We start from the raw sequence: 27,172 nt of genomic DNA, 5'->3' as shown, positions 1-27,172 counted from the left end.
TAAGGCATGACCTCGGAAGACCCAATAACTAGGCACGACAACGACCAAGAACTCCGAAGGAGCCCAAGTACTGTAGGACTTGCCGTTGGGCTCACCCACTAAAAACTCTGCAAACCCGGTGGGTTTCTGGAATGGAATTGCCCTACCCATAATTGGGGGTCAGCTCGAAAGTAAAATACATTAGACTAGGAGAATCTCTTCCTTCTCCAAGCTATGCAATAGGCTTTTCTGTTACAGCCATATATACCCACATGTTTCATCTGTTCCAGCGTGTTATTGGGCCTTTTAGCAGACGTGTAACAAAACAGTGTAAAGAACATGTTTGTTCCAGCGCATAATTGTGCCTTTTACCAGACGTATGACAGAGTAAATAACACTATAAGCCATGATCACTTGGTAAAGCTTTCCACAGTTGCTTTAGGAACAGTGTCTGACAGAAACCAACCTAAAGTGTAATTTTCACGCCTCAAATTGAGAAAAACACAACATTCTTGCATTAACAATTGACAGATGGATCAGCTCAGGCTCTCAAAGAGCTTGAGTTGTAACTCGCTGCACGCATCATGACACCAATCGCTTGCGACCTGAAAACTTAACGAATTCCCTTGCATTTAGGGGATCATGTATAATAAGACATTTAAAAGTGGAGAAATATAACATGCCCTTATTTGGACCGACAAGTTAATCTAACCTGATTCTTTGACTAAACAATACAAGGATATTTTAGAAGGGGATTGTAAGGTGGTGGCTATTTGTTGGGTGGTAGGTACAAAGCTGTGTTTCAGCTTTACATTTGAGACTTCAGCCTTGACAATTTTACAAGCGTTCAGTGGCAGAAGAGAAGCCAACTAGAGGCATCCAGAAAATGGCCCGACAATTTGGTTAAGGAAATAATAAGTTAGAACACCACACCGTTTCCGTTCCAACATTCGTGATTTTGTTGTTGTAAGGAGTCCCTTGCTTTGAAGTCAACACCAAGGGTAGTTAACCATGAGTCCATCTGGGACAAGAACGAGTTAAACAAGACACCTAGTTATCCAAGGTGCTGTTGGTGACGCTGCAAATGGATGCCAGAACAGTCACATAAATTACCTGAAGCTTCAATTGAGTAGAACACTCAAGTCTCATCCCATGGCATGTAGTTATGTGAAAAGAGAACCACTGCTCACTATCACCTTGATAGTGCACGTGTGCTGGAAATGGCTCCACTTCAACAATATCATCCAAAAGGATAGTTCCTTGCGGTCTTAAATCTGTATAAAAATGCCCAAAACCTTAAAATTCATTCAAGATCTCTCTGGCTTTAGAGTATATACCACAGGAGGACAGACGATTGTAAGCATTGGGCATGTCCCAGTTAAGTACAACCACAAACCTGTTGCACGCAAGTAGAAGAAAACTGAGGACCCTTGCAAGACCAAAAATCTCTGAAGCCAATCATCTACATCGACATCTTCGTCTATCAACGGTTCCCCCAGCAAGGGCACCCATCGCTGTTAAAAGTTTCCAGAATGTTGGTAATTGTCCCCCTCCAAAACCTGCCTAACCATCTATCAAACTTTTCAAGCATCATGAACATGGAGACAAAATACCGTTCGAGTGTATAGGTAGCCAGCCAGAACAGCAGTTCTGAGCACGTCATCAAGATGGTGCATCCTGCAGCAAATAGACATGAGTAGTAAAATGAACTCAAGACCTATACAGATGGTACAAGTAATAAATCCAACTCAAGGCCTCACTTAGGACTTATACTCGCTCACCCATGAAAATGTGATTCCTATATGGTGAATGCACACGCACACACACGCACAAACCACTGCAGTAAAGCATCTTGCGAACAGGCATGTGTTGGAAGATACCTGATTCCGACAAATAAGCATGAGGAGAGCACCCTAGAGGCTCCTCCAAGAACAGCAATGCAAAGGCCACTTCCTTCTACCAAGCAATACAACTGAGCACACACTTATATCAACTAGATATATAGTGGGAGAAGCATGCAAATTACTTACCTTGGAGGGCAAGTCCTTGTAGGCTTTTATGCTACACAAACAACCAAAGTCTGGCATTACACCATATTATTTGTAATGCTTCCATCTAGCCTTGATGATTCCACCACCCTTATGCCCCTTCAGTAAGAGCTCCCAAACATCTTTTACAAAATGACCTAGTCCAGCTGAACATGCCTGTGTCTTTATGATAGCAGACCTATATGATAATATCTTGAAAATTCCACACTCAAACTCGATGATGTAGAACCAAAAAAGGAAACCTCCTCCTAATTAGCCAAGCCCATTTCAATCATTCTTCTCAAATGCATCAGCCTCGGACATCACATGCACGTGTCTAAACAGGGGAGCTCTATTAGCAGGTATTTCAGGTCACTCTGTAAGCTGTATTTAAAAGGGAGATGGAGGGAGGTAGTGTAGGAAGGATAGGAATTCACAAAGATTTGAATAACTGCTGCATGCCTATGAATGTGCCTATGAAGAGGTATGGAACTCAGCCAATAAGAGTGAGGAACAGAGACCATTTACGTTCCCAAACCTGCAAGCTCATCAGTGGTTAATATTTGCTCAATGCCCCACCCTCATGTTGTTTCTATCGGTGATGAACGTGCTCTATTTTGTAAGGCCCCCTTTTTGAGGAGTAGCCGTTGTGAGCACCCAAGCACCAAGCAATTCCCAGTTTAGACATTGGATGGTGGCCAAGTGCGGCGAGATGGTTAAGAGACGGCTCATGTAGACATAGCACTTTGCCAAGTAGGATGCATGCTTGTGCAGGCCTGTCGGAGTCCAAACAGTCAAAAATGACCACTAGATCTTGCCCTCGCTTTGGCGTGGAGACGAAGGAGTGCAGATATGCTATGCACCAACATCATTGATTAAGTAATGACCCTGATTCAACATACTACCATAGCTTCTGAAGCATGGCAAGTTTTAAAGAACCCGTATGAGATGAGAAATCAGACAAAGATACCTTGAGAATTAGCTTGTAGTAGAAAGGCATTCTGATGGAGAAGCAACAGAGGAGTTCATATCGCACATAAAGAATCTCCAAGACCGCATCGTAGCAGCAAGGATTACTAAGACCAATGAAGAATTGGCTACTGTTATTGTATATTCTTACAAGATATCAGAGCATTGCCCCCAAAGTATGATAGTTTGGTGACCTTATTGAACACACATGTGCGCAACCCACCTCTTACTTTTGAGAAGTTCGACACAATGTTAGTGGACGAGGAGATGTATTTCAAAGCCAAAGATACAGTGATATTGGATTCTCCGCAAATGCAAAGAAAGGCAAGGATAAGGGCTCCGATAACCCCAATGCTTCTCAAAAGAAGATTCAATCTTAGGCAAAGCTTCATACTGTCCAAGGCATCCATGGGCATCCTGCACTTTCCTTACTAGCCCCAAACATTGGGCTCTTTGCATGCACGTGAGGCTGAGATTCATCATGCCCCTCATCATCCGTTTACACAGATTCACTATGGGTTGCATAGATAGGATTTAATGCAATGGCTGGACAGGGAGAGGGAGAACGCACTGACACAGCATTGGTGCAGGTTCTTGCACTTGCACGGGTACTTTGGGCAACAGCCCCTATGGGATTGAAATTAGGAGGCTTCACAAGGGTAAGTCCCCCTGCCTCATTTACCTCAGCATCCCTCCTCTTGATGAGATAGGCCACAGCAAGATCACGTGGCTTGCTCCTTGTGCACTATGGCTTGCTGTGGATCCACCTCCTATTGGATAGCCAAGGGTGCCTCTTGTGATGCACTAATATGTGAAGGAGAGCGGTCACTGATCCTTAATTAACCTCATTACTGATCACTAAACATAAGAGGACTTCTTCCATCATAGTGGGAAGAGAACCTTGGCTCTGATACCAATGAATTGTGGAGGATTTGAGAGCCCAAAATCACGTGATTAATTAAGCATTAAAAGACTAACTTTAGGACAACACTTAACCAGCTCCTCTTAACACAAATTAGATAGTACACCACACTAGGGCTGGAACGTCCGGCCCCCCCAAGGAATAGCTTTATTCTAGTAGAGAAAATGGAGATACAAGAGCGAGGGTGCCACACGGGTTGATATTTTGCAAGGCTCCAAAGTGAGGGCAAAATTCAGCTTTGAAGCCTTGCTTTGGACTTAGACAAATTTTGAAACTTGAGGTGCTCCCACACACAACAATAAGTGTGTGCACTTTAAAACACTGTTGGCAAAAGTCTACATGGGAGTCTATGGCCTCGATATATCGACGAAGCCAACAGTCTTCCAAGCACCCTTTTATTTGGCCTATGTGGGGTGACTGGGCCCTTGCTTCACACACTTGGCATTGTTGCTATTATGCACTTGGACACTAATCTATGGATTAGGAATCTAATCCAGTAGGGTTCGGGGGCCCCAAAATTAGGGATTAGCAAGCAAATAATTGGTTAGTGTTCTTGGATTGATAAAGCAAGCTAAATGGCATTTTATAGCAAGTTAGCTATTTATGGTGTAGTTACCACTATATAAGTGAGCTTTCCTCTTGTGGCAACGTTTGCCGCTTCATTGGCTCTAAGCTACTCCTCCTTGACAAACAAAGCCTCGTCAACTTCACCATTGCCTCTGTTGTCGTTCAATCTCAAACTCTAACCGAAGATGCTCAAGTTCCATGGCATGTTGATGTTCTTTATTCCACTGAACTTTTGTTGAATCTTGGGGCTTAAGTTGTGTGAACAACTGGAGAAGCATTTAAAGGTCTGCTTGTAGTGGTGTAGGTGGTAGTGTAGAAATACAGTTACTAATGGGATGTTCTCCAAGATTGGAAGTTCTCAAAGTCCCCTCTAATACTGATGCTTCCTCCTAGTGAATCATGATGCTTCCTCCTGATGACTCATGTGATGGGTTGCTCAAAAACTCTACCTTAATGGGTGCTTCCCAGCATCGACGAATTCTGTTAGTGGGGGGCTCTTAACTGGTTATCCCTGGAGCTCTAATAAACCATCCATTGAACCTGCTTGTGGGCACCTCTTATGGGTTTTCTCCAGAGCTCAAACAAACCATCTACTAGAAAAAATAGCGTGCACCTCTCTTGCACAGCCTTAACTTAAAGTCTGATACCAATGTTTCATGCAGCATTCCCTACTCCAGAGCTAGGATGCACTGAACCTGCCCCAGAAATAGTGCAAGAATAGCAGCCAGATTTGGAGGATAACAAGGTGGTCAGACCTAAACACATGCCAGATAGGGCATCGGCAAATACTCTTTTCCCCACTGTTTCAGAGGTGAGCAAGAGGGAATATCACATGCATCACCTTCACAAAACAGGTAATGTAACACATCTACTACTGCAGCAAGATTCAGCTGAAGAAGCTTTGTCTCACTCAAGGTTCAAAATCAACAGGAAATGCAAGGTGATTAGCTTAACTCTGGGGCATTGCCATGAATGAAATCTTGAGTAATCGACAACAGAATGTTAAAAACATTGGAGATCATTACAGGCCCATTCTTAAGGTGGTCCTAACCAAGAGTTCATTTTGATTGAATTCAGTATTTTAATTAGCAAAAATGGAGCCACAAAGAGAAGGAAATCATACTGAGCCTGAAGAGTGGTTTCTCGCTCCTCTGCACTTACTACTTCTCCCCTTAGGGATTGCACCTCTGTTACCAGCATTTCAATCTACAGAAGGGGAACCATCATTTCGTACCACAATGCAATAAAACATACCAAATGCACCAGAAACGTCCCTGTAATTCTACTGAAGACCATGTTAAACAAGTATTACACTGGCATGCAAATTGATAACTGCATATGCATACCATTGTAATCCAACCTGCTCATCTTTTGCAGTATCAGAGCTCCAAGTGAGCATTGGAAAAGCAAACAACTTTCTGGGAGCTGTAAGCGTTACTGCTGCTTGAGCACGCCTGAAACCAGTACTGCTATTTGATCTTGGCCTATAATCAGCCAAAAAAAATGTAAATATTAACCTCTACAACGCTCGTTGAAATCTGTCACTGAGAAATCTGAAACTGAAACATTTAGAACAAGCACTAAAATTTGCACCAGCAACAGCACACTGACTAGCATGGGCAATAACAATAGCAGTGCCACTAGCACTGTTTACTAGTACTTGGTTTTCCATTAGCCACTAGCCACCTCACTAGCACTAGCACAAGGACTGTAACTGGCACTCATTAGCACTGTTTTGCTACTACCACTAGAGCAACACTTCACTAGTGCTAGCCACCTCACTAGCACTAGCACAAGGACTGTAACTGGCACTCATTAGCACTGTTTTGCTACTACCACTAGAGCAACACTTCACTAGCAAAAGAGAACAAACCTAAACGATTGAGGAGAATCCGGAGGAGTGATTTCGGAGTCTCCCTTTCTTGGTGTACATGGTGGCGTCCAGAAGGAGGTACCCAAGGTGTATTTCACGTCCTGTTCTTGTCCTATGAGAGGATCCAACTTACTGCAGCCAGAAAGCAACCTTTTTCTTGCTGCCTGGACGAGATGCAGTATTATCAGTAAAAGCAAAGCAATAAGAAAATGACTCGATTAAAAGAAAAACCCTTCAACTGCTACATCTAGCTTGTTCAAAAAGCAAGTCAAGGCATGTAGATGCAAAGCTTTTAATAAAGTGGTCAAACAAATAATGTAATTACCTTAAGAAGTAACCAGTCAAAATCACTCATCCCTATGCAGGCTGGATGGGTCCTTTGAAGGGTAAGAAGGCCTAAGCCATCTATTCCTTTGGTCTGGAAAGCCCGCAAGCACTCTGCAACAGTGAAAGCAACATTCTTCTTAAGAGAAAAATAAACACTAAACCAATGTTTGATTAAGTACTCTCTTACAGCAAAACCTTGTGAAGGAAACAAGTAATGATAAACCTCAATCTAGGTCTATTCATCTGACATTATTGTCACAATCAAAATTATTAGAATATAATAGCTTTAGAAAATTCAATCCAGATTCCACAATCAGCCAGAATTGTAAACAAGAAATCGTTTACATGACCTTTGAGAAGGAAGTTTTGTGCCTATACTTCAGGCAAACGGTAGGGGTTCTCAAATTCTTGTATTTGGGGAGCCTTTGTGATTGTAAGAAACCTTAGTAGGGTCGTTCAGAAACTTGAAGGCTCAAAAATGTTGAAGAGAAGACAATGTACAATATGTGGACAGTTCTGAATGCATGGAGCGTTCAAAATCACACACTGCAGTCCCAATAGGTTAAAGGCACGTTCCAAGACAACCACGGTTCACAATTTTCTTGGTTTGAAATATAAACAGGGCATCAGTATCTTCCTTGCCTCTATACCACATCACCTATATAAAAGATTGGGAGTTGCTGTGTGAGACAAGTGTAGACCAACTGCTTTGCAGCCAAATATGCTCCAAAAGATCTCACATACTCAAGGAGCACTTCCACTGTGCATCATTGAAAGAGCTACAGACTTTAAAAGCTAGAGTATGCTCAACATATCTCAAGTTACGGAAACTTTTGACTGAATCATCAACGATTATGACAACAAGAGTACGGCCGTGGACCCATCGTGTGTCCACAAAGGTGCACTCCAGCTGGTTACAAGGGCCCATTATGACTGCCCGTCCATGCTCTTGCCTGTCCAACCTCTGCAACAGGGACCTATCACGACCACTCATCCTGGATGGGCAGGCAACCCCCCTATGACTAGGGGGCAATGTTCTGCATCCAGCATTGTTTCCTCATACAAAAGCGGCTTTTTAGAGCATCCATCAAAAACAACACATGTTAATGTCATAGCCCACACATCAAGGTCTACTCCCTGCACATGGGATCAACTCTCAAAATGTGTCTGCAGATGATTGTTTACAATCTAAAAGAAATGACTGTAAACGAACTCAAGATAGTTGCTTCTTGGGAAAAGCCAAACTAAGGACTGAATACCTTGCATCCGATTATGACCAAACGGCACGTTTTCTTGCAGCCATGTTTTTACTTTGTCGGTAGACCAGTGCAGGACAGCAGTTCTGTTCTCCACTTGCGATGTCGAAGGTTCTTGCTGCTGCTCATCGTCATATTCAGAATACCGGGAGCAGTAATCTTCTGCTGGAAATTGAGAGTCCCCAAGCTGCAAGGGATCTGTTAATGCAGAAACCCTGGTCAGACAAAGTGGACACAAAAGTGAGTGTTTTTTGCCAGGCAAAAAATACGTATCTTTCACATCAAAAATTAACTTCTTTTGCTTGGGAATAAATTACTGCAGAATACCCTTAGAAATGCATTAAATAAGGGAAAATAACCTTGAGCTTGGAAATGCCGATGCCTTAGCCCTAGATGATCTGAACATGCAAAAGATGAAGAAAGGGAGAGCTCACCCGGAGAGAGTCATATCCAAGGGCAAAAAGCACGAAAAAAAAGTCCTTCCGTGAAGAGTGACGAAGAGGGATGCCAAGATGCAAATTTCTGTGTCCGAATCGAAAAAGGTAGAGGAAAAGCAGCCCTCTGTCTCCGTCTTCTTTACCTTGCCTGATGCAGACCGCTGAGTTGTCTTTGCAAAGAGAAATGCAGAAAAAATCTACTTGCCAAATGCAGATGCAAGCGACTATGGTGTAGGAAAGCAAAGCTCTGTCTTCGTCTTCTTCACCTTCTTCGCCTCGTTAGATGCGGGCCGATGTGGAGTATCAGGCCGATTAGATGCAGGAGGAAGCAACAGAGCGCATCTTGACCTTTGAGACGTTTTTTTCTTCTATCTAATGGATGCAGGAAATTCTGTGTCTTCTCTTCTTGTTGATGCTTGGCCAGACGATCTGTGAAAGGGGGAGGTGTTAATGGTTGTCGGGGATGCAGTTGCGTGGCTTTGGATTCAGCGAGAAGACGACGAAGATGGGAATGTGACGGAAGCAAAGCGGACACATGCTTCGGTTTCTTGGCCTCTGCCACCGTCCAGGCCCGCCCCCCCGCCGCAGAGATGGGCATATTTCCACGTTATTTTAAACTTTTGAATTTCCCCCCCCCCCCCCCCAAAAAACGGTAGCTGTACTCATCTCAAAAATTTAGCTTAAATTATTACTCTTCCTCCCGACAAAGAGATGCCCCCACCCCCAAGAATATTCAATTAGTGAGAATGCTTACTTCACCGCCCCTTCCAAGTGAGAGCTCCTGGACTAGCTAAGTGGTTACTCCTCAATTGTTAGCATGTTCATCACAGGCGACACATATCACTTTACTTTTTTGTAACTAACCGTTTCTAATAATAAAATCACTTTTTTCCTTTTTTTTAAATGAATGAATTAGTGTAACATTCAAAAAATATTTGTAATTTTGAAACTATTTATGTCATAATGATAGGCAAGGTTACCCGTCAAAAGGCAATCAAGTAGGGCAAGGAGAGAGAAAAAGAAGAAGAAAAAAGAGAGGTAGATAGGATCAAAGAGAAGAGAAAAGAGAGATAGGTAGGGCCAAAGAGGGACGGGAAAGAGAGGAGAAGAACAAGCGCGGTGACACGCACAAGCCCGGCACTCTATGAAGGATCATGACAAGGAGAGATATAGGAATCAAATTCAAGAGAGATAAATAGGATCTCTCTCTCTCTCTCTCTCTCTCTCTCTCTCTCTCTCTCTCTCTCTCTCTCTCTCTCTCTCTCTTAAAGAGAAAGGCTTCTTTTCTATGATACCAATTCTCATTTGAGAATCATCATCATTTGATACCTACACAAAATCCTCGTTTCAAGGTTCCCCTTGATGTACATGTTCTTCAAAAGCCTCAAAAAAAATTCATGTTTACACAATTGGATGCAATGGGTGGTCAAAATATATTTTATTTGCCTTATATTTTAGTCTTCTCCAAAGTACAATTTGGTAATGGCATATTCATGTTTTTAGAGCAACATAGTTGTGGGAGAAGTTCCAATGATAATCAATGCCCTTTTAAAAGGCTTCTTGCATAATCCATTAACTTTCCCATGAGTGGCTTTATGTCTTCTAGTCATCAATGATCATGATTCATTACTAAGCCAACATGGCCTCCATAAACTCTTCCATAGTAAGGCCCCTTTCCGCAATTATGGCAAAAGAAAGTAATTGAATGCATGGTTAATACAATAAATTATTATCATTTATGAGGTTAGATTTTAACTTAGAGGGGGTGTTAATATAAAGGCTTTAATTGTGGTGGCAGGATTGGGTTTTTATGGTGAGGCTTTGGTGGGTAGAGAGTTTGGGGAAGTAAATGCTACTTGGGTTGAGGGCATCGCAAAGATGGTTAGAGAGGGAATGGAATGTCGAAGGTAAGGCTTTTCATTGAAGTTCATGGGGCATGTAGACTTCTTAGAATGTCGAAGGTAAGGCTTTTAGTTGAGGTTCATGTTGAGATATTGAGCTCATCTAGTGAGGCGATGGACACTGATGACCCGCCTGGGGACCACTGACATGGTTGGTGAGATCATGGGTGATATGCGGCCAGTGGGATGACAGGCTGTGTGACAGCCATTCTAGAGATTGGCATAGTTATAGCACCAGCTCATTTAGTTGGGTTCACACTATAGAGAACCCTAGTATGTATTTGGTTGAGTACCTTTTCATATGTGTGTACTCTTATCTTTGTATATGGTGTGTTGAGTGTTGAGTGAAGAAGAAGAAGATTTTCAGCCTCTCACCTTGTGTGTTCTCTTTTAGGGTTTTGTGAGTGTGTGTGTGCTTGCAAGAGCTCAAGCTCTCTTCTCCCCTACATCTTTTCATGGTATCAGAGCCTGGTTCATGCTAAGGGATGAGCTGCAAAGCAAGAGAAGCACAGGAAGCGGTACGAGGGTAAGAGCTTCAACTACTCTTCCCTATTTGTGTTGGCGACTACACCCTTGTCGAGAGCTCTATGGGAGGCACAGGCAAACGATCTCTGATTGAGAAGCTTTCTTCGCGGGAGTAAAGCTATAGAACAACTACAGGGTCCTATTGGATAAAAATTTCGGGCCGAAAACGCGTTTCGGGCGCGTTACGACCTCCGTTTTTCCAAAAGCAGGCGATTTCGAGCACTACGGGTAAGTCATCGATTCTCTGCAGAACTCTGTTTTAAGAACTGCAAGAGGACAGATTGGTTGTGCAGACATTGTGTGTGCTGCAAGGAGGTCAACAGTTGCCATTTGGTGTATGTATGCACATTGAGGTCACTGGTTGTGACATTTGAGTGTACTACAGTACCGCTTCACAAAATATAGCAGTTTGTGCAGGACAAACCAGAGTGCTGTTTCTAGTAAATTTGTGTGTCTGGCAAGATGTCAAATGATGGCATAAACCAGATTGTTGATAAGAAGCTTGATAAGAACAACTTCCATGCTTGGAGGTTCAGGTTGACGAATTTCCTGATGGGAAAGGGTTATTGGGACTACTTAGAAGGTGAGCATGAAGAGGCACCGGAGATACCGGAGATCAATCCGACTACTACAGATGTGAAAGAGTTCAAGGATTGGAACCAAGGAGCCAGAAAAGTTATGTATCGGCTTTATCAGTATACAGGATACCATGATTGGACACATTCAGGATGCCAAGTCCCCCAAGGAGGCGTGGGACGCCTTGGTAGAACTCTATGAAACGAATACCAAGGCACGAAAGATACAGTTGAAGAATGAACTTCATACTGTGGAGAAAAAGAGTATGTCGAGAAAAAGAGTATGTCTGTGAAATGACTATGCATTGAAGATCAAGGGTATTGTGGAATCCCTTGCATCTATTGTTGTTTCAGTAGATGATGATGATAAGGTGGAAGTCTGTCTACGTGGTCTCGGGCCACAATACAAGGCGTTCAATACGTCTATTCAGACTCAGGAAAACATTCCCAATTTCACAGATTTGGTGTCTATGTTGATTATAGAAGAGAAGAGCTTGGGTGAAGACCAACAGCCTTCACAAAACAAAAACAGTTTAGAACAACATGCCTTCTACACAAGTTCAGGAAGAGGACAAGGTAGAGGAGGCCGTGGATGCGGCCAAGGAGGTGGCCGAACAGGTAATCAGAATATGGCCAGCAGCAGCAGCAACAACAGTCCCAGAATTCACAACAACAACAACACGCAGTCCCAGAATTATGTCCAGCAGGCAGCAACAACAACAACAGTCCCAGAATTCACAACGACACGCAAGTGGAAGAGGCCAATTCAGAGGCAGGGGAAGTCAAAGGCAGGGGGAGTCAAAGAGGTCGTGGAAATTGGCAAAGGCAGTATAATGATACACGTGGATGCTTTTATTGTGGTAAGCCTGGACATGTGCAGGCAGATTGTTATAAGAAGCAGGCTGACATGCAAAATGGGAAATTGCAGCAAAACAACTATGCATCCTCGAGCATAAACAATGAGGATAATGAAAGGTTGTTTGTTATGCAGCATGTCGTTAATGCCATGTCTGAAAATGTTGAAGCAGCACATAAAGATGATGTATGGTACGTTGATTCAGGTGCTTCGAACCACATGACAAGTCATGGGGAGTGGTTCAAGGAGATGAAAAACCTTGAAAGACCAGGTTTTGTGGAAACAGGGGATGACACTGCTCATCCAATTGCCCATGCTGGAGATGTGCCATTGTCTATGCAGGATGGCAAAGTGAAGTACCTTGCAGATGTACTTCATGTTCCGAACATAACAAAGAATCTGGTTTCAGTTGGCCAGATGATTGAGCAGGGTTTGCAGGTTCGGTTTAACCCTGATGGTTGTTATGTTGAAGACTTTAAAGACAGGTGCAGGTTGCAAAAGGCAACAGAGTGGGCAGAATGTTTACATTGAATGTAAACATGCCTGAAGTGAGTGCTGCGATGTTTGCAAATGGTTCAGGAATTGTTGCAAACACAGACATTTGGCATAAAAGAATTGGACATGTGAATGTGCTGAGAATGAAGTCTATGCAGATTAAAGGAATTGTGACAGGGCTGCGATGTTTGCAAATGGTTCAGGAATTGTTGCAAACACAGACATTTGGCATAAAAGAATTAGACATGTGAATGTGCTGAGAATGAATTCTATGCAGACTAAAGGAATTGTGACAGGGCTGCCAAAGTTTAAAGTTTAAGGTATGCAGAAAATATGTGAAGCATGCCAATTTGGAAAGCAAACAAAGCATGTATTTCCACGTAACAGAAATGTGAGCATAAATGCACTAGATGTTGTGCATTCAGATGTATGGAGTCCTACGAAGACCATGTCTATGGGAGGCTAGAGGTACTATGTGACATTTATTGATTACACAAGGAAAGTGTGGGTATACTTCATGAAGGAGAAGAGTGAGGTGTTCACTCATTTTCAGAATTTCAGAGTTATGGTTGAAGAGAAAACAGGGAAATATATAAAGTGCGAGGGGGAGAGTACTTCTCCAATGAGTTCTCTGAATTTTTGAAGAAGAATGGCATTCGGAGACAGTTTACATGCAGATACACTCCGCAGGCAAAATGGAGTTGTTGGGCGGAAAAACATGCACATTGCTGAGATTGCACGAGCATTGATGGGAGAGAAGAATATGCCGCATAGCTATTGGGCTGAGGCTGTTTATACAGCAGATTACATCATGAACAGGACTCCAACTGCAACCATACATGATGTAACTCCAGAGGAGAAGTTTACTGGCAGAAAACCTGATTTGTCTCATCTGAAAGTCTTTGGATGCATTGCATATGTGCATGTGCCAGATGAGCTGAGAACTAAGCTAGATCCAAAAGTTGAAAAATGTGTGCTTATTGGGTATTCCCTTGAGCAAAAGGGATACAGGTGTTATAACCTTGCTACACGTGAGTTGAGGGTAAGCAGGGATGTTGTTTTTGATGAGATGAGCAGCTGGTATGTTGCTGAAAAAGAAGCTGTTGGGGCTGATGTGAGTGGAAATGTGGTTGCACAGAATGTAAGTCAGCAATCACAGTCTTTGAGTGGACCAGGAGAGTCCTCATCTAGTGGTTCAGTTGATAGACCATGGAGTGGCAGGCTGCGTCAAAATACCAGTCCTGCAAATGTGATTAGTACATCACATAAAGGCAAAGAGAAAGTGGTTGAGCCCCTTAGTATGCCTGACATTTCTGCAGGGCATTCTCATGTTGATGGAGAGTCTAGTGGCTCATAGATGAGCCTTGATGAGGATCTTAGGATACCAGCTATGAGAACACCTGGTGTAAAGAAGGCTATGGAAGCCATGAATGCAAAGCTGCGAAGATCTGGGAGAGTAAAGAATCCTGTGCAGAGGTTTACCTATGATGGTTATGTGGCACATCACTATGCATACATGGCAAAAGTTGTGCAGGTTGTCGAGTCCACATGCATCAATGAGGCTGTTGGAAATGTGTGTTGGGAGAAAGCTATGGATGAGGAGATGGATGCACTTTATGGAAATGAGACTTGGGATTTAGTGCAATTGCCTGAAGGCAAGAAAGCCATTGGATGCAAGTGGGTGTACAAAGTAAAACATAACAGTGATAGAAGCATAAGCAGGTACAAGGCTAGATTGGTAGCCAAAGGATATGCACAGACATATGGCATTGATTATGAGGAAACTTTCAGCCTAGTTGCCAAGATGGCAACAGTGAGAGTTGTGATAGCAGTGGCTGCGTCAAAGCAATGGTCTTTACATCAGATGGATGTAAAGAATGCATTCTTGCATGGGGATTTGCAGGAAGAGGTATATATGTTACAGCCACCTGGTTATGAGGATGTGAGTCACCCCGAGCATGTTTGCAGGTTGAAGAAAGCCTTGTATGGCTTAAAACAAGCACCAAGAGCATGGTCTGACAAGATTTCTGAATATCTTGTCACTATTGGCTTTCATGTAGCCAATGCAGATTTCTCGTTGTATGTGAGACACAGTGATAGAGGGGTTGTGCTTGTTGTCATCTATGTAGATGACCTGATCATTACGGGGGACCATGATGCAGAGATCTTTGATGTAAAGATCTTGCTTAGACAGAAGTTTGAGATGAAGGATCTGGGGGAGCTCAGATATTTCTTGGGCATTGAGGTGATTAGGTTACCACATGGTATTGGATTACTATAGAGACAGTATATGGGTTGGACATGTTGTCCAAGTATGGTATGACAGGCTGTAAGCCTATCTCAGTGCCATTGGATCAAAATGGCAAGTTGAGTGCACATTCAGGAGAGATTTTGGAGAATCCTACTATGTATAGGTGCATAGTAGGAAGCTTGATCTACATGACGATCACCAGGCCAGATTTGAGCTATGCTGTTGGGTTGGTGAGTCAGTTTTATGCAGGTTCCTCGGAAGCTGCATTTGGATGCATTGAGATGCATACTGAGGTATGTGAGGTCTACTTTGCATTGTGGACTATTTTATGAAATTGGTACTGCAAGGAAATTCTTACGAAAACTCTTGCACCCAAAGTGAAAGAAATGCCTATGAGAGGAAGCATTTGCCAAATACAAGCAAATGTGAATCAAACAAGGCTTAGACATAGAAAGAAGCTAGAGTTGTGTGCTACATCGGAAGAGAAAATTGAGATTGGGTCTTTCCAACCTACCAAGAGAGCTTGTGTAACTGGTGCATTGCGAAGGAAGTATCAACATGGCAGATATCACGTTTGATTTCAGGAGAAACCACGAATTTGGTATCAACTCATCACAAAAAGCTTATGGGTTTTTCATAACACCTTCATACATTAAACCAAAATGATACATAGCCACAACTTAGCTCATGCATCCAACATGTTTCCTACATAGGAAAGGGTGCATCCATACATCCAAAATGTTCACTACATAGGAAAGGGTGGATTTGCATCCATACATCCAAAATGTTTAGTACATCGAAAGGGGGGGTGCTAGTGTGGCACCTATATATCCTAAATGTTAAGTAGATCCAAAATGTGAGCTTCACTTGTTCTCCACTTTGTTAACCACATTAGTTAATTTCATTTTTCCATACGCTTCTTGTAATCCATCATTATGTAACCGCGCTAAACATTTATTGAGGAAATATATATAGGATGACTGAGTTTACAACTTGTGTAATGCCGAATGTAGAAATGAGCTAGATGTACATAGAGCTAGGAAGCCAATTTTAGGCCCCCAATTATAAATGGGTGGCCTACCATTGTAAAAAGTGAGCTCATGTATATGAATGATTTATGGAATATGAAAAGACACAATCCCATTTGTCACAATTGAGTCTTGCCTTCTTTCTCTCTCTCACTCTCTTGTGTTTATGGTTGTGAGCTTGTGTTTGTGAATGCTTGCTTGCTTGATTGTGGTGTGTGCATGGAGTGGATGGTGCTAGTCTAAGCTTCTCTTCTCTTCTCCCTTCTCTTGTCTCCCTCTCAAGATCCCTCCTGGATGCACATTGGCATTGAGTGGAGGTAGAGCTTTCCATAGCTCCCTTATTCCTTGCTCACTACCTAGTTTGTGGATTTCCATTTGAGTGACACAAGTGGAGGTGGAGTAAGCCCCTAGCGGCCTCACATAAGGGAGTTAACCCTCATTGGGGTTGGCTAAATGCACGTCTCCAAATCGACCCTTGCATGGCATCATTCTCTTCTTTTCTCTCTCTCTCTCTCTCTCTCTCTCTCTCTCTCTCTCTCTCTCTCTCTCTCTCTCTCTCTTGTGCAAGGTAGTTGGCACCGCTACCAGGGATGAGCATTTAGCTTAGGGTCCTCCATACATTTTCACTTGCTAGAGCCATTATATTGCCTGGTTAGAGTGCAAATCCACCGATGGTTGCATGTTGGATGTGTTTGTTTGCTTGTTGTTTGATTTTGTTTACTTTTGCCATGGAGTCATGGAGATCAATGGAGCGCGAGGAGCGTCAAAGTCTTCATCGGATACGGGAGACATAAGTAGGTGCTTAAACGTTACTCTTGAGATTCATACAATTTTTTGTTAGTTCAACATTTGTTAAGATCTGTACAAGCAAATTAATCTTCTAAATAATCTTAGGTTATTAGGTTTTCTTAGGCATTCTAGGCATCATTGGGTAGCAAGAGACTAGCTCTAGCTTGTTACAAAAAGAAAAACTCAAAAAATTATAAGGGAAGAGCTCAAATCATTAGAAATCCGAGGAGGAGAAGAGGTGAATTTTTCACTCGACTGTTTTTTGAGAAGCGCATGGCTGTACCCTTCTGAGTGCTAAAGGGCATTTAAAAAGAAATAAACTGCATTAATTAGGCATAAAGGGCATTAAACAAGGGGTACAAACTCGGGACAGTTGTACTGTCATGGAATATCACTGGGCAGCTATCAGCACCTGCACAATTAAATCTCTCTCTGAACTGACGAGCGTACAGTCGTACCATCGGAAGTGTACGCCCGTAGTGGTGCGATGAATGCCAGCGAGTGGCAATTCCACGCTTTAAGGACAGTATGCCCGTGAACCCTGTTGTGTCCTTACAACCATTTGAAAATTGGGGCATTGATTTCATAGGACCCAGTAGTCCCGTGGCTCGATACGTCATCGGCAGCCATAAACTATTGCATGAAAAGGCTGATGCGCGATCCACTGCCAAATTCCTATATAGTCAGTGATCACTTACTTCGGATACCCTCTTGAGATCGTGAGTGACGATGGCACACACTTCATTAATGAGGTAATATAATTTCTCTTATAAGAATTCCTAGTCACTCACAAAAAATCCTCCCCTTACTACCCCCAAGCCAATGGCCAAGCAGAAAGCACAAATAAAGTCCTTTGTGCCATTTTAACCAAAACAGTTGAGGCCAGCCAAAATGATTGGGAAAAAGATTGCATGCGGCACTCTGGGCCTATCAAACATGCTACAGGGCTACCAACAATGCAACACCCTTCAGTTTAACCTATGGTACTGAAGCGATCATGCTAATGCAGTTATTGGTCCCTAGCTTGCGAATTGCAATAAAGGAAGAACTCACAGGCAATGTCCTCGGATGTCGCCTATTTGAGCTCGAAAAGCTTGATGAAACACTCCTCCTTGTTGTCTATAGTATGATTGTCAAAAAACTGAGGCGTAAACAGTGGTTGGATGACCAACTTAAGGGGAAAAAAATGAACGAGGGCAACATAGTCCTCCTCTTTAGCCACAAAAAGAAACTCAAACTCAGAGGCTTGGGAAAGGTGGAGCACAAGCTCCTATATTATACATGGCCTTTTTACTGAGTTGTCATTGATCCGGCCATTGTCACCCGCATATGGAGCATATTGGGCTCGGCAATTTGCCCACACTGGAACCACAGGGCCCATATTTGTTCAAGTGCCTCTATTTTACCAAGACATATGGCGCTAGTGCTACCATTGGACAAGTGCTGGATACTACAGGCCCACCCATCTCAGTCGATGTGGTCCATGAAGCCTTGCACCTCCCGAGGATGGACCAACCATATGTTTGACTGACTAACTCCACCCGTCTTGCTTGCGGCACTTACCAAGGCACCATCACCAAGGATGGGGTGGAATGGTCCAACATCACCAAGGAAGCGCTCATCATGTTGGCCAGGGCCGGGGCCCTATCCTTTCTTCTCACCACTAGATGGACAGGCCGTTTTAGCAGGTGCAGCCTGTCTACACTCGCCAAGATTAACCAAGTCACACCTATCAAAACTGGGCGGAATACCTGCACAAGGAGCCGCATTCCATATGTGCAAACCCACAGGGAAAGCTCGTAGCCGCATCCCTGCTCACAAAGGTGCTATACCATGCCGCAAGGTGGGAAGAAATCCCCAGAGTCATCCATCTGGAGGGACCAAGTGCAGTTCCAACCTCTCTCCCTCCCTTTCGCTCCTCTCCCACCTCTCCACCCCCCAAGCGCCATCACCCAGACCCTCAGCCCACAAGAGTAGGTTCCCCACCACTTCAATCTGAGCCCAGACATCGAGGCACAAGCTGGTGAAGCCCATCACAAGGTTGTTGAGGAGGAGGTGCATCACAAAGCCTTTTTTTAACCAAAACTTGTACAAGACACCACCACCCCCGGGCTCCTCTCCATTCCCTCCTCACTTCTCGAACGCCGACCCCTCTTCCCCTGCCTCCTCCCAGCACAACACATTGGAAACCCTCCGCTGGGCATGAACATGCAATTTGTACAAGACACCACCACCCCCGGGCATTCCCTCCTCACTTCTCGAAAGCCGACCCCTCTTCCCCTGCCTCCTCCCAGCACAACACATTGGAAACCCTCCGCTTGGAAGGCATCCGTTCATCACATGGGGAAGTGCCGGAGTTTGCCCAAGGCTTCTCACACTTGGCCATAGAACTTATTAGCCAGATGACGGATTTCATGTATAGGCAGCAGGAACTAGTGACTGTGGGCGCAGCAAGAGGAATTGGCAACCGTGGCATAGCAGCACATGTTGCAAAGGCCCAAGAGCAACAGAGTCAAGAATCTCTTTATGATACCACCTCACCAACATCAACCGCCAACGGGCACTGGATGAATGAGAGAAAACCTTGGCCAACACCCTCTCCTCGCTCTTAGAGCTTCAGCCACAACAACTCCAGGTGGCACAAGAAGCAGAACAACGGGCACTACATGCCCTATCCCTTGCCCAAGCTAAAGCATAGGACCTCTGTCAAATGAACAGCCAAAGCTGAAGAAACCCTCACCACCACCAACCTCACCTTTCGACGGCAGTACTGCGAGGTCACAGAGGAAGCCCTCCACTACAAAACCTCTCTACTCAAAGCCGAAGAACCTCAAGCTACCTAACTCCCAGCCACCCCATCTGGCCTTTTCCCTAATGCACTAAAAAAAGGTCGACGCGGCGGCTGATAGAAACCGCCACTAAACTCCCCATCCTCGCCATCCCTCCCCAGAACCCAGCCCAACTCCTCGAGTTTCACTTTTGAACCATTTGCCTGAATTTACTACAACCCTATATTTTCATCGATGATGAACCCCTCTCACAAGCCACCTTCTCCTTTATCCTCACCAAACTACCCTTCACACAATATCTCTCTCTTGGCAGCCTTTTTCTTTCGGGGCCAACTTTCTTTCACACACCCCACCATCTTTTTTGAACTCCTTGCCCATCCCCTCCAAGCCAATCTCATGAACTGGGCACATCTCCTCCGCTTCGGGCAACCAATCGAGCAAACTGACTCAATCCACCTCCTAGTCCTAGATGGGCTATGCCCTTACCCATACTCCTCCCCTCGAACGGTTGACGCCCTCTGATACCTCCACCGCATTGGATGGGACATTGTATATATGGCATACAAATCCCTCTACTGCTACAATCTCTTGCCATACAGGTGAGGGTCTCCTCATTCTTTACTAGTAGTGACATCTTCAAATGGAGGTAATATAGGCCACGGGGATCATGCAGTTTGACGACTCCCACATGGCCTTCCCCATGGAGTTCACCCCCCAAGAAGCCGCCAAAGCCAAAACCTTCTTCCACTCTAAAAGCCTCGACAAACAGCTCCTCCGATGAAGACAACAACGACAATGATGATAGCGGGCGTAGGAGCCCCGGGCCACCACCCCCATCAGTAATCCCCACCCTCATCTCCCCCGCATCAACCCCCTCCTCCCAGCCCATCTCACCCCGGCACGAGCACCCAACCCCCCCACCCCCACCACCACCCACCACCACCACACTTCCTCTCTTCCCCTCCCAATCCTCTACACCCCCTCACCTCCCCACTCCACCTCCCAACTCCACCTCCATGACCAACTCCTCCCTCACCCCCTCACCTCCCCACTCCACCTCCATGACCAACTCCTCCCTCACCTACCACTTTGCACCTCCACTCAGGCCTACCATACCCCTAAAAGACTTACCCTCGACATCAATAAAGCCTCCCCCTTTATTTACCGCAACCCTCGCCAGCCTTTCCTCATCATTAGCCACCCCTCCACCTTCGTCAAAACCGCCCCTTCACGTCCCTTTCCCCACACCCTTGGAGGAAGGGGAAATCCCCCCACCCCACTGCAAGAGCGGGAAGAAGCAGATCCACCACTGAACCCCCTCAACTGGCGTGATCCATTAGATCGCATGGAGTTTGAGCAGGCAATAAACATCTTGCTCGGCGACAACTCCAGGAGGCCCCCATCGCCAGGGTGACTGACCGCATGATGGACATCCATGTCTTGTGGCCATAACTTGACGCCAAACATCGCGCTTGAAGCGCGAGCACCCCCCTTTTGTCAACGTGGCGGCTACCATAAGCCCCCCATCGCTGCTTGCCCCATCATGTTCGAACTCGGGCGAGCAGCCAACTTCAATGCAACATCCTTTTCTCCTTAAGCCATGCATCCGTGTCCACTTCGCATTGATCCAAAATATATGCCCATTTGCTTGGGTCTGGAACCTTTTTCATCATGAGCAAGCAAAGAACCCAAATCTTCTCTACAACTTCCCTTGGTTTGCTCCTTCGATGCCCTAGAACCCTTGCACCGAGGCACCATGCTCAAACGCATTTACGCCTTTATCGATAGATACAAGCAGGTGCTGGATTACGCAGTGGTGGCCACCATCCGATTTTTTAACCTCATCATCACTCTCTTGGAAACCTTCCCGGATTGGTGCCACTACCACAAGGGAAGTCAAGGCTTGGCCTTCGACCTCAACAAAGGCCCCACTGTGAAGCAACTTTTCAGCTATTACGAGCGCATCCAATGGATGCTTTCCTGGCACCTATAGACATTTGAAGATATGATGGAGACTGCCTTCTGGACAAGTTGCAAAGTCTTCCATCGAGCCCCCCACATCCCACGTTGTGGGGCGAGACTTCATATGCACTTACTCGATTTACTACTGCTAGATGCCTTGCCATAGCTCTGAGGACGGACCTGAGAATTAGGGCAGGGGGTATGTTAGCCACACTGATTAACATCATTTTTCAAGTGTGGTTACGCTTCTTGTAATCCATCGTTATGTAATTGCACTAAGCGCTTATTGAGAAAAGATATATAGGATGACCGAGCTTACGACTTGTGTAATGCCGGTCATAGGAATAAGCTAGATGTACATAGAGCTAGGAAGCCAATTTCGGGCCCCCAATTGTAAATCGGCGGAGGCCGGCCATTGTAAAAAGTGATTTCATGTATATAAATGATTTATGGAATATGAAAAGACACAATCCCATTTGTCACAATTGAGTCTTGACTTCTCTCTCTCTCTCTCTCTCTCTCACTCACTCTCGTGTTTATGGTTGTAAGCTTGTGTTTGTGAATGCTTGCTTGCTTGATTGTGGTGTATGCATGGAGTGGATGATGTTAGTCTAAGCTTCTCTTCTCTTCTCTCTTCTCTTGTCTCCCTCTCAATTCCCTCTTGCACGCACATTGGCATTGAGTGGAGGTAGAGCTTTCCATAGCTCCCTTCTTCGTCTTGTGGATCTCTATTTGAGTGACACAAGTGGAGGTGGAGTGAGCCCTTAGCGGCCTCACATAGGGGAGTTAACCCTCATTAGGGTTGGGTAAATGCGATTCTCCGAATCGACCCTTGCATGGAATCATTCTCTTCTTCTCTCCCTCCCTTGTGCAAGGTAGTATGTTTTGGTTAACACACTTCCAAGGCACTCCTAGTCCAGTTGACAAGTCCTTCCTTCAACCCCAGTAAATCCTCATGCTTGAACCATGTCTTTATTAGCTGCACATAATAAAGGAGAACTTAATGTGATATTTCACGACAGGAAGACCTTTAATTACAATATACAAATAACAAAAAAGGAGTATTATTTATGCGAAACTCATCCAACTCTTAGATCTCTTCCCATAAGCACCATCAATGAGACGCTTTATGTATGCCATGATGTAGTAGCCACAATCGATGGCATTCAATTGGCGTGGTACCTAGAGAATCAACATTATCTCCAAAACAAAAATGTGATCTTGCAAGACACCTAACAATACTGAACCTTCCTTTGACATCTCGAATGGATCTAATGTCTTTCTTGGCCTCTCCATAAAGTTTTTTAGATGGGTGTTTGAGCAATTTTGTGATATGACTTGAAGTGCTCTCTGAAATAAAAGTGACATAAAACATTAGAAGAACGTATGATGTATTTTTCATATGCAAACTCTTAAGCATAAGTACTTGTCTTACTAGTGCACAATAGGAAGACAGTGCTGAGGGTTGGATCTAGGCATCGAATTGAAGTACATAATTCCATGATCTTCCCATGGTAAACGTACAAGTTTTTTCATGTGCTTATTGTACATCACAAAAAGAACCCGATGGTCCCTTCAAAAGAGAACCAAAACACCATGCATAAGAAGGATACCAAAGCCTAAAATACTCATAGTAGAAACAAGAATCATATAATCATACCTATTTAACTATCGATAAAAAGAGAAACAAATTTGTACACATATCTATGCCACCAAAATAGTTTTTGATTTGAGTGCTATCCTCGTGGAGACGTGGCATCAAATAAACATATCATAAACTATCAAGGAACTAGACCTTATCAAGCACCTCTTTTGGCAATGTGTTTTCAAGCCACCTATGAGGGCAAAAATCAACCAATGGTTATGTAGAGTCTAAAGAACATCCCTATTCTATTGAAAACATAGAAGGATGTAAAAAAAACTCACATCATGAATAAATTCATGGTCCTTGTTGAGGCCTTTTCATTCATGATTGCATCGAGTACCCTCACATCAACCTCAAAAACCAAACTAGATCTTTGAGATCTAAAGCGTATGGATAATCCATTTTCAAATCTACAAGAGAGAAGTTGAAGACATCATTACAATGTAAACAATCACAAATAAGAATAGTAGCAATAATGAAAATTAGATGAGATAGAAACTAAGTTATTAACACTTACCTTTCTCGTATGACTCCAACATCATTTTCAATATTTTTAGAAGATTCAAAGTGAATCCCACCGTTAGAGATTATCAACGTGAGTGGTATGGTAACACTCAAGGAAGGAGAGTGACTAATAGTCACATGAGGCATAGAGCCAATAGCCCATTGTATCTAAAGGTGAAAAGAACAAAGATGCTAGAAAGATACACCCAATAACAAAAAAGGTATAAGTCTCATCAAAGGTGAAAAGAACAAAGATGCTATTGGCTCTATGCCTCATGTGACTAATAGTCACATGAGGCATAGAGCCAATAGCCCATTGTATCTAAAGGTGAAAAGAACAAAGATGCTAGAAAGATACACCCAATAACAAAAAAGGTATAAGTCTCATCAAAGGTTTAAAAAACAAACACCAAATCTCATAACACAACCTTAGTTGTTTTGCACATTTGAGTCTAGAGAGTTACCTCTTCCTTTTGTGAACCTAGAGTGGTTTTGATGGGAGTCTCCTCACCATACCTTCTTTGCTTTTTTTTTTTTTTTTGCTTTGTGAGTAATAGTAAAGGACCATGCTCATCTCTTGTACAACGATTTTTCTACAAAAGTAGAGAGACCAACTATTTAAAGAATATCGTGACCAAGAGAGATCATGTTTGAGAAAAATGCTATAGCATTTACAAACCGAAGTGGAAGATTGATTATCACCATTCTCTTTACTATCTTCCATTACTTGCACTTCTTGTGATTCCTCCCTCTCTACGGTACGACACTTCTAAATAAAGAGCACATTATGGGGAAAAAAAGCAACTTACGCATGATATAAACAAGATAATAAGAAGTTTGTGGAGTTTCACTTACATGTGCATCGTAACCTTCATCAATCCTTCGTTGAATATCTCAAAAACACTCGTCTTTTGTGTTCATATATGCATCCATTGCCTCCATCAGCTCCCTTTCGAGAAAGACATCACGAGGCCCCTTTGCCAACTTTTCCAAGTTCGTCATAGCATCCCACTCTTAGCGCTTTGCTTTCTTTTGCTCTTCTTCAAAATTTTTCTTGTTTTGTTCAAACTTATATTCCACATTAGCGAAGTGAGCTTGAGATTGCCTCTCGTACCTCGATGATCTTGAAGCACTATGATTGAGCAAACTTGGGGGTCGTCCCACCTTTTGGAATGGAATGTTGTAGCAAATGTTTTTTGCTTGACAATCATCATTGGCTAAACATCTCTAAGTTACTCTACGGTCGGCAAGCTTGACATCTTCATACAGAATCGCATCCGCCCATAGGTGAACTTCGGGTGAACTCCTCGTGAACTCAAGGTGAACGTGGGGATTTGAACTAAGAGTAGAGAGAGAAAGGTGAATTTAAAAAAAATGAAAACTTGCACACAAAACTTAGTGAACTCAAGGTGAACTTGGGGTGAACTTATAGGGTGATCTAAGAGAGAGAGAGAGAGAGAGAGAGAGAGAAGCTTCTTCTCTTATGGCTCTATTTTTAGCCATACAATAAAAGGATAAACGTCTAGACGTTTATTTAATCAATTGGGATTCACCTTCCAAGCTGATATTAATCAATCAATGGGATTGTGTAAGGCCAAGGCGATGATGCTACTTGTACTTACATGCTCTCTTGTGGTGGGCGCGGCAGGCGTGGGGGTGCAAACGTGGTCGCATCGATGCATTGCTGGAACTGAAGAAGGGTTTCGGTGATCCCCCACAGCTTGTAAGCTGGGTTCGGGAGGGTGGTGGTGGCCCGCATGGAGAGGAGTCACCTGCAGCAACAACACCATCAACCAAGCATTCCCTGTCGTAAGGATCTCCTTGCCTGTCGTAAGCATTCCCTGTCGTAAAAGGATCTTGCCTAACTACTTCCAAGGTGGCACCCTCACCCCCTCCATAGGAAACCTCCCCTTCCTGCTGCTGCAGAACCTAGATCTTTCTAGAAACTCCCTGTCAGGCCCCATCTCCTCAGAAATCACCAACTTGAAGAGCCTTGCCTACCTGGACCTCTCCAACAACCTGCTCTCTGGTGGGCTTCCTGCCAATTGGGCAACTTGACAAGCTTGGAAATGGTTAATCTCAGGCTTAACCATCTCAATGGAAGCATACCCAATGGAGTTTTCAAAGCGCCTAACCTTCAAAAATAAAGGCTAGAGAACAACAGCTTATCATGGCTAATCATGGCAAGCTGAGGTACTTTGATGTACAATATAACCAGCTTATAGGGCAAATACCTCTACAGATGGGTAATGTTAGATCCCTCAGGTCCATGTATGCTGGTTTCAATGAGCTCAGTGGAACTCTTCCAGTCACCATTGGGAGCTTGCCCAAGCTCTTTCATTTGGAGCTGCAGCACAACAGGTTAGATGGGATGATTCCTGCGTCATGGGCCAACTTGACTTCTACACTTCTCACTTTGAATCTGTCCAACAACCATCTCATAGGACAAGTGCCAGTGGTTTTTCTGAGAACTTTTCATCTGATTCCTTTGCAAACAATCTAGATTTATGTGGGCCTCCCCTTACTAGAAGTTGTGCATCCCCCACTGCCATGGCCCCATCATCCCCACCTCATGAGAAACCCCCTCCTGCCAACTCTGCGAGCAGTGGGCTCAATGCCAGAGTCATAGGCGGTGTTGTGGGCGGGCTGTTGGGTGCTTTTGTTGTGTTTTCCCTCCTCCCACTGGTATTTCGTCTCAAGATATCGCATGCGCGAAGACGAGATGGCTCCCAAGTACAGAACTGGTTCAACCCAGACATCCAAGCAGACAGAAGAACTGGCAAATTTGAGATGTTTGGTGAAGAAGGCTCCAGGTATGTTTATACGGATATTGTCTACCATGCAGGCTTCTTTGACAATGCCCATGTGGTGGGCGAGGGCAGGTTTGCCACAGTCTACAGATCCCACTTCCGAGATGGTACCCAATTAGCAGTAAGAGTGTTCAAATATGCCATTGCTGCTGCCACATTCGAGAGAGAGATTACGATGCTGGCATCGATCAAACACAGGTACTTACTTCCCATCAAGGGATATTACTGTGATCCTATAGAGAAAGCTCTTATCCATGAGTATCTTCCAAGGGGAACCCTTTATGGTCTGCTGCATGGCAATGATGCGAGTTCTCCTCCCATGCATGGTAACTACAGAAATCCAAATGCCAGGCACAGAGTAGCCTTTGGGGTTGCCCAAGCTTTGGACTATCTGCATAGAGGTTGCAATTACCATGTAGTGCACAAGGATGTCAAATCTACCAACATTTTGTTAGAAACAGATGACCTACTCCCTAGGCTCGGAGAATTTGGGATAATTCAGCTGGTCTCTAACAAGCCACCTGAGAGCAATGATGTGGTGGAAACAGTGGGTTACACAGCTCCGGAGGTCTTGGTGACGAGGAAGTACAGCTTAAAATCGGATGTGATTTGCACTTCGTGGGTCTTTGTGGGAAGACCCAGCAGCTCATGGATTGATTCAGTCTTGCGCTTTTGCTTAATTTGA

General features: G+C 44.0%; 1 protein-coding gene and 1 pseudogene across 2 annotated transcripts; one reads left to right on the top strand and one right to left on the bottom strand.

The window, feature by feature from the left end:
• Positions 1-592: 592 nt before the first annotated feature.
• LOC147604918 (uncharacterized) lies at positions 593-8,929 on the bottom strand. 2 transcript variants are annotated; one of them, XM_086794206.1, is made up of 10 exons: positions 8,355-8,929; positions 7,924-8,135; positions 6,663-6,775; positions 6,338-6,501; positions 5,825-5,948; positions 5,588-5,670; positions 1,593-1,656; positions 1,376-1,493; positions 1,093-1,253; positions 593-1,000 (listed from the first exon to the last, which is right to left on the bottom strand). In XM_086794206.1, the coding sequence occupies exons 1-10, from the start codon at positions 8,366-8,368 to the stop codon at positions 899-901; spliced, it is 1,155 nt and encodes a 384-aa protein (XP_086650332.1). In that variant the 5' UTR covers positions 8,369-8,929; the 3' UTR covers positions 593-898. The 2 variants fall into 2 exon arrangements, with proteins under 2 accessions (XP_086650332.1, XP_086650333.1); XM_086794207.1 differs by having other exon boundaries at positions 7,924-8,118; positions 8,355-8,919.
• LOC147604917 (putative inactive receptor kinase At1g48480) lies at positions 8,808-27,172 on the top strand (annotated as a pseudogene).

The sequence above is a fragment of the Cibotium barometz genome, chromosome 60 (genome assembly GCF_041138505.1).
Source record: "Cibotium barometz isolate CiBa-2024 chromosome 60, ASM4113850v1, whole genome shotgun sequence".
Lineage (NCBI taxonomy): Eukaryota > Viridiplantae > Streptophyta > Polypodiopsida > Cyatheales > Cibotiaceae > Cibotium > Cibotium barometz.
Note: the sequence above shows the minus strand (reverse complement) of the source record. Positions and strands in the feature narration are given on the sequence as shown.

Excerpts from the sequence above, each read along its gene's own strand:
- LOC147604918 (XM_086794206.1), bottom strand. Across the intron at positions 5,671-5,824 it reads ATACTGCAAAAGATGAGCAG|ATTGAAATGCTGGTAACAGA; the intron begins GTTGGATTACAA and ends CCCCTTCTGTAG. Across the intron at positions 1,657-5,587 it reads GAAACCACTCTTCAGGCTCA|GATGCACCATCTTGATGACG; the intron begins GTATGATTTCCT and ends TATTTGCTGCAG.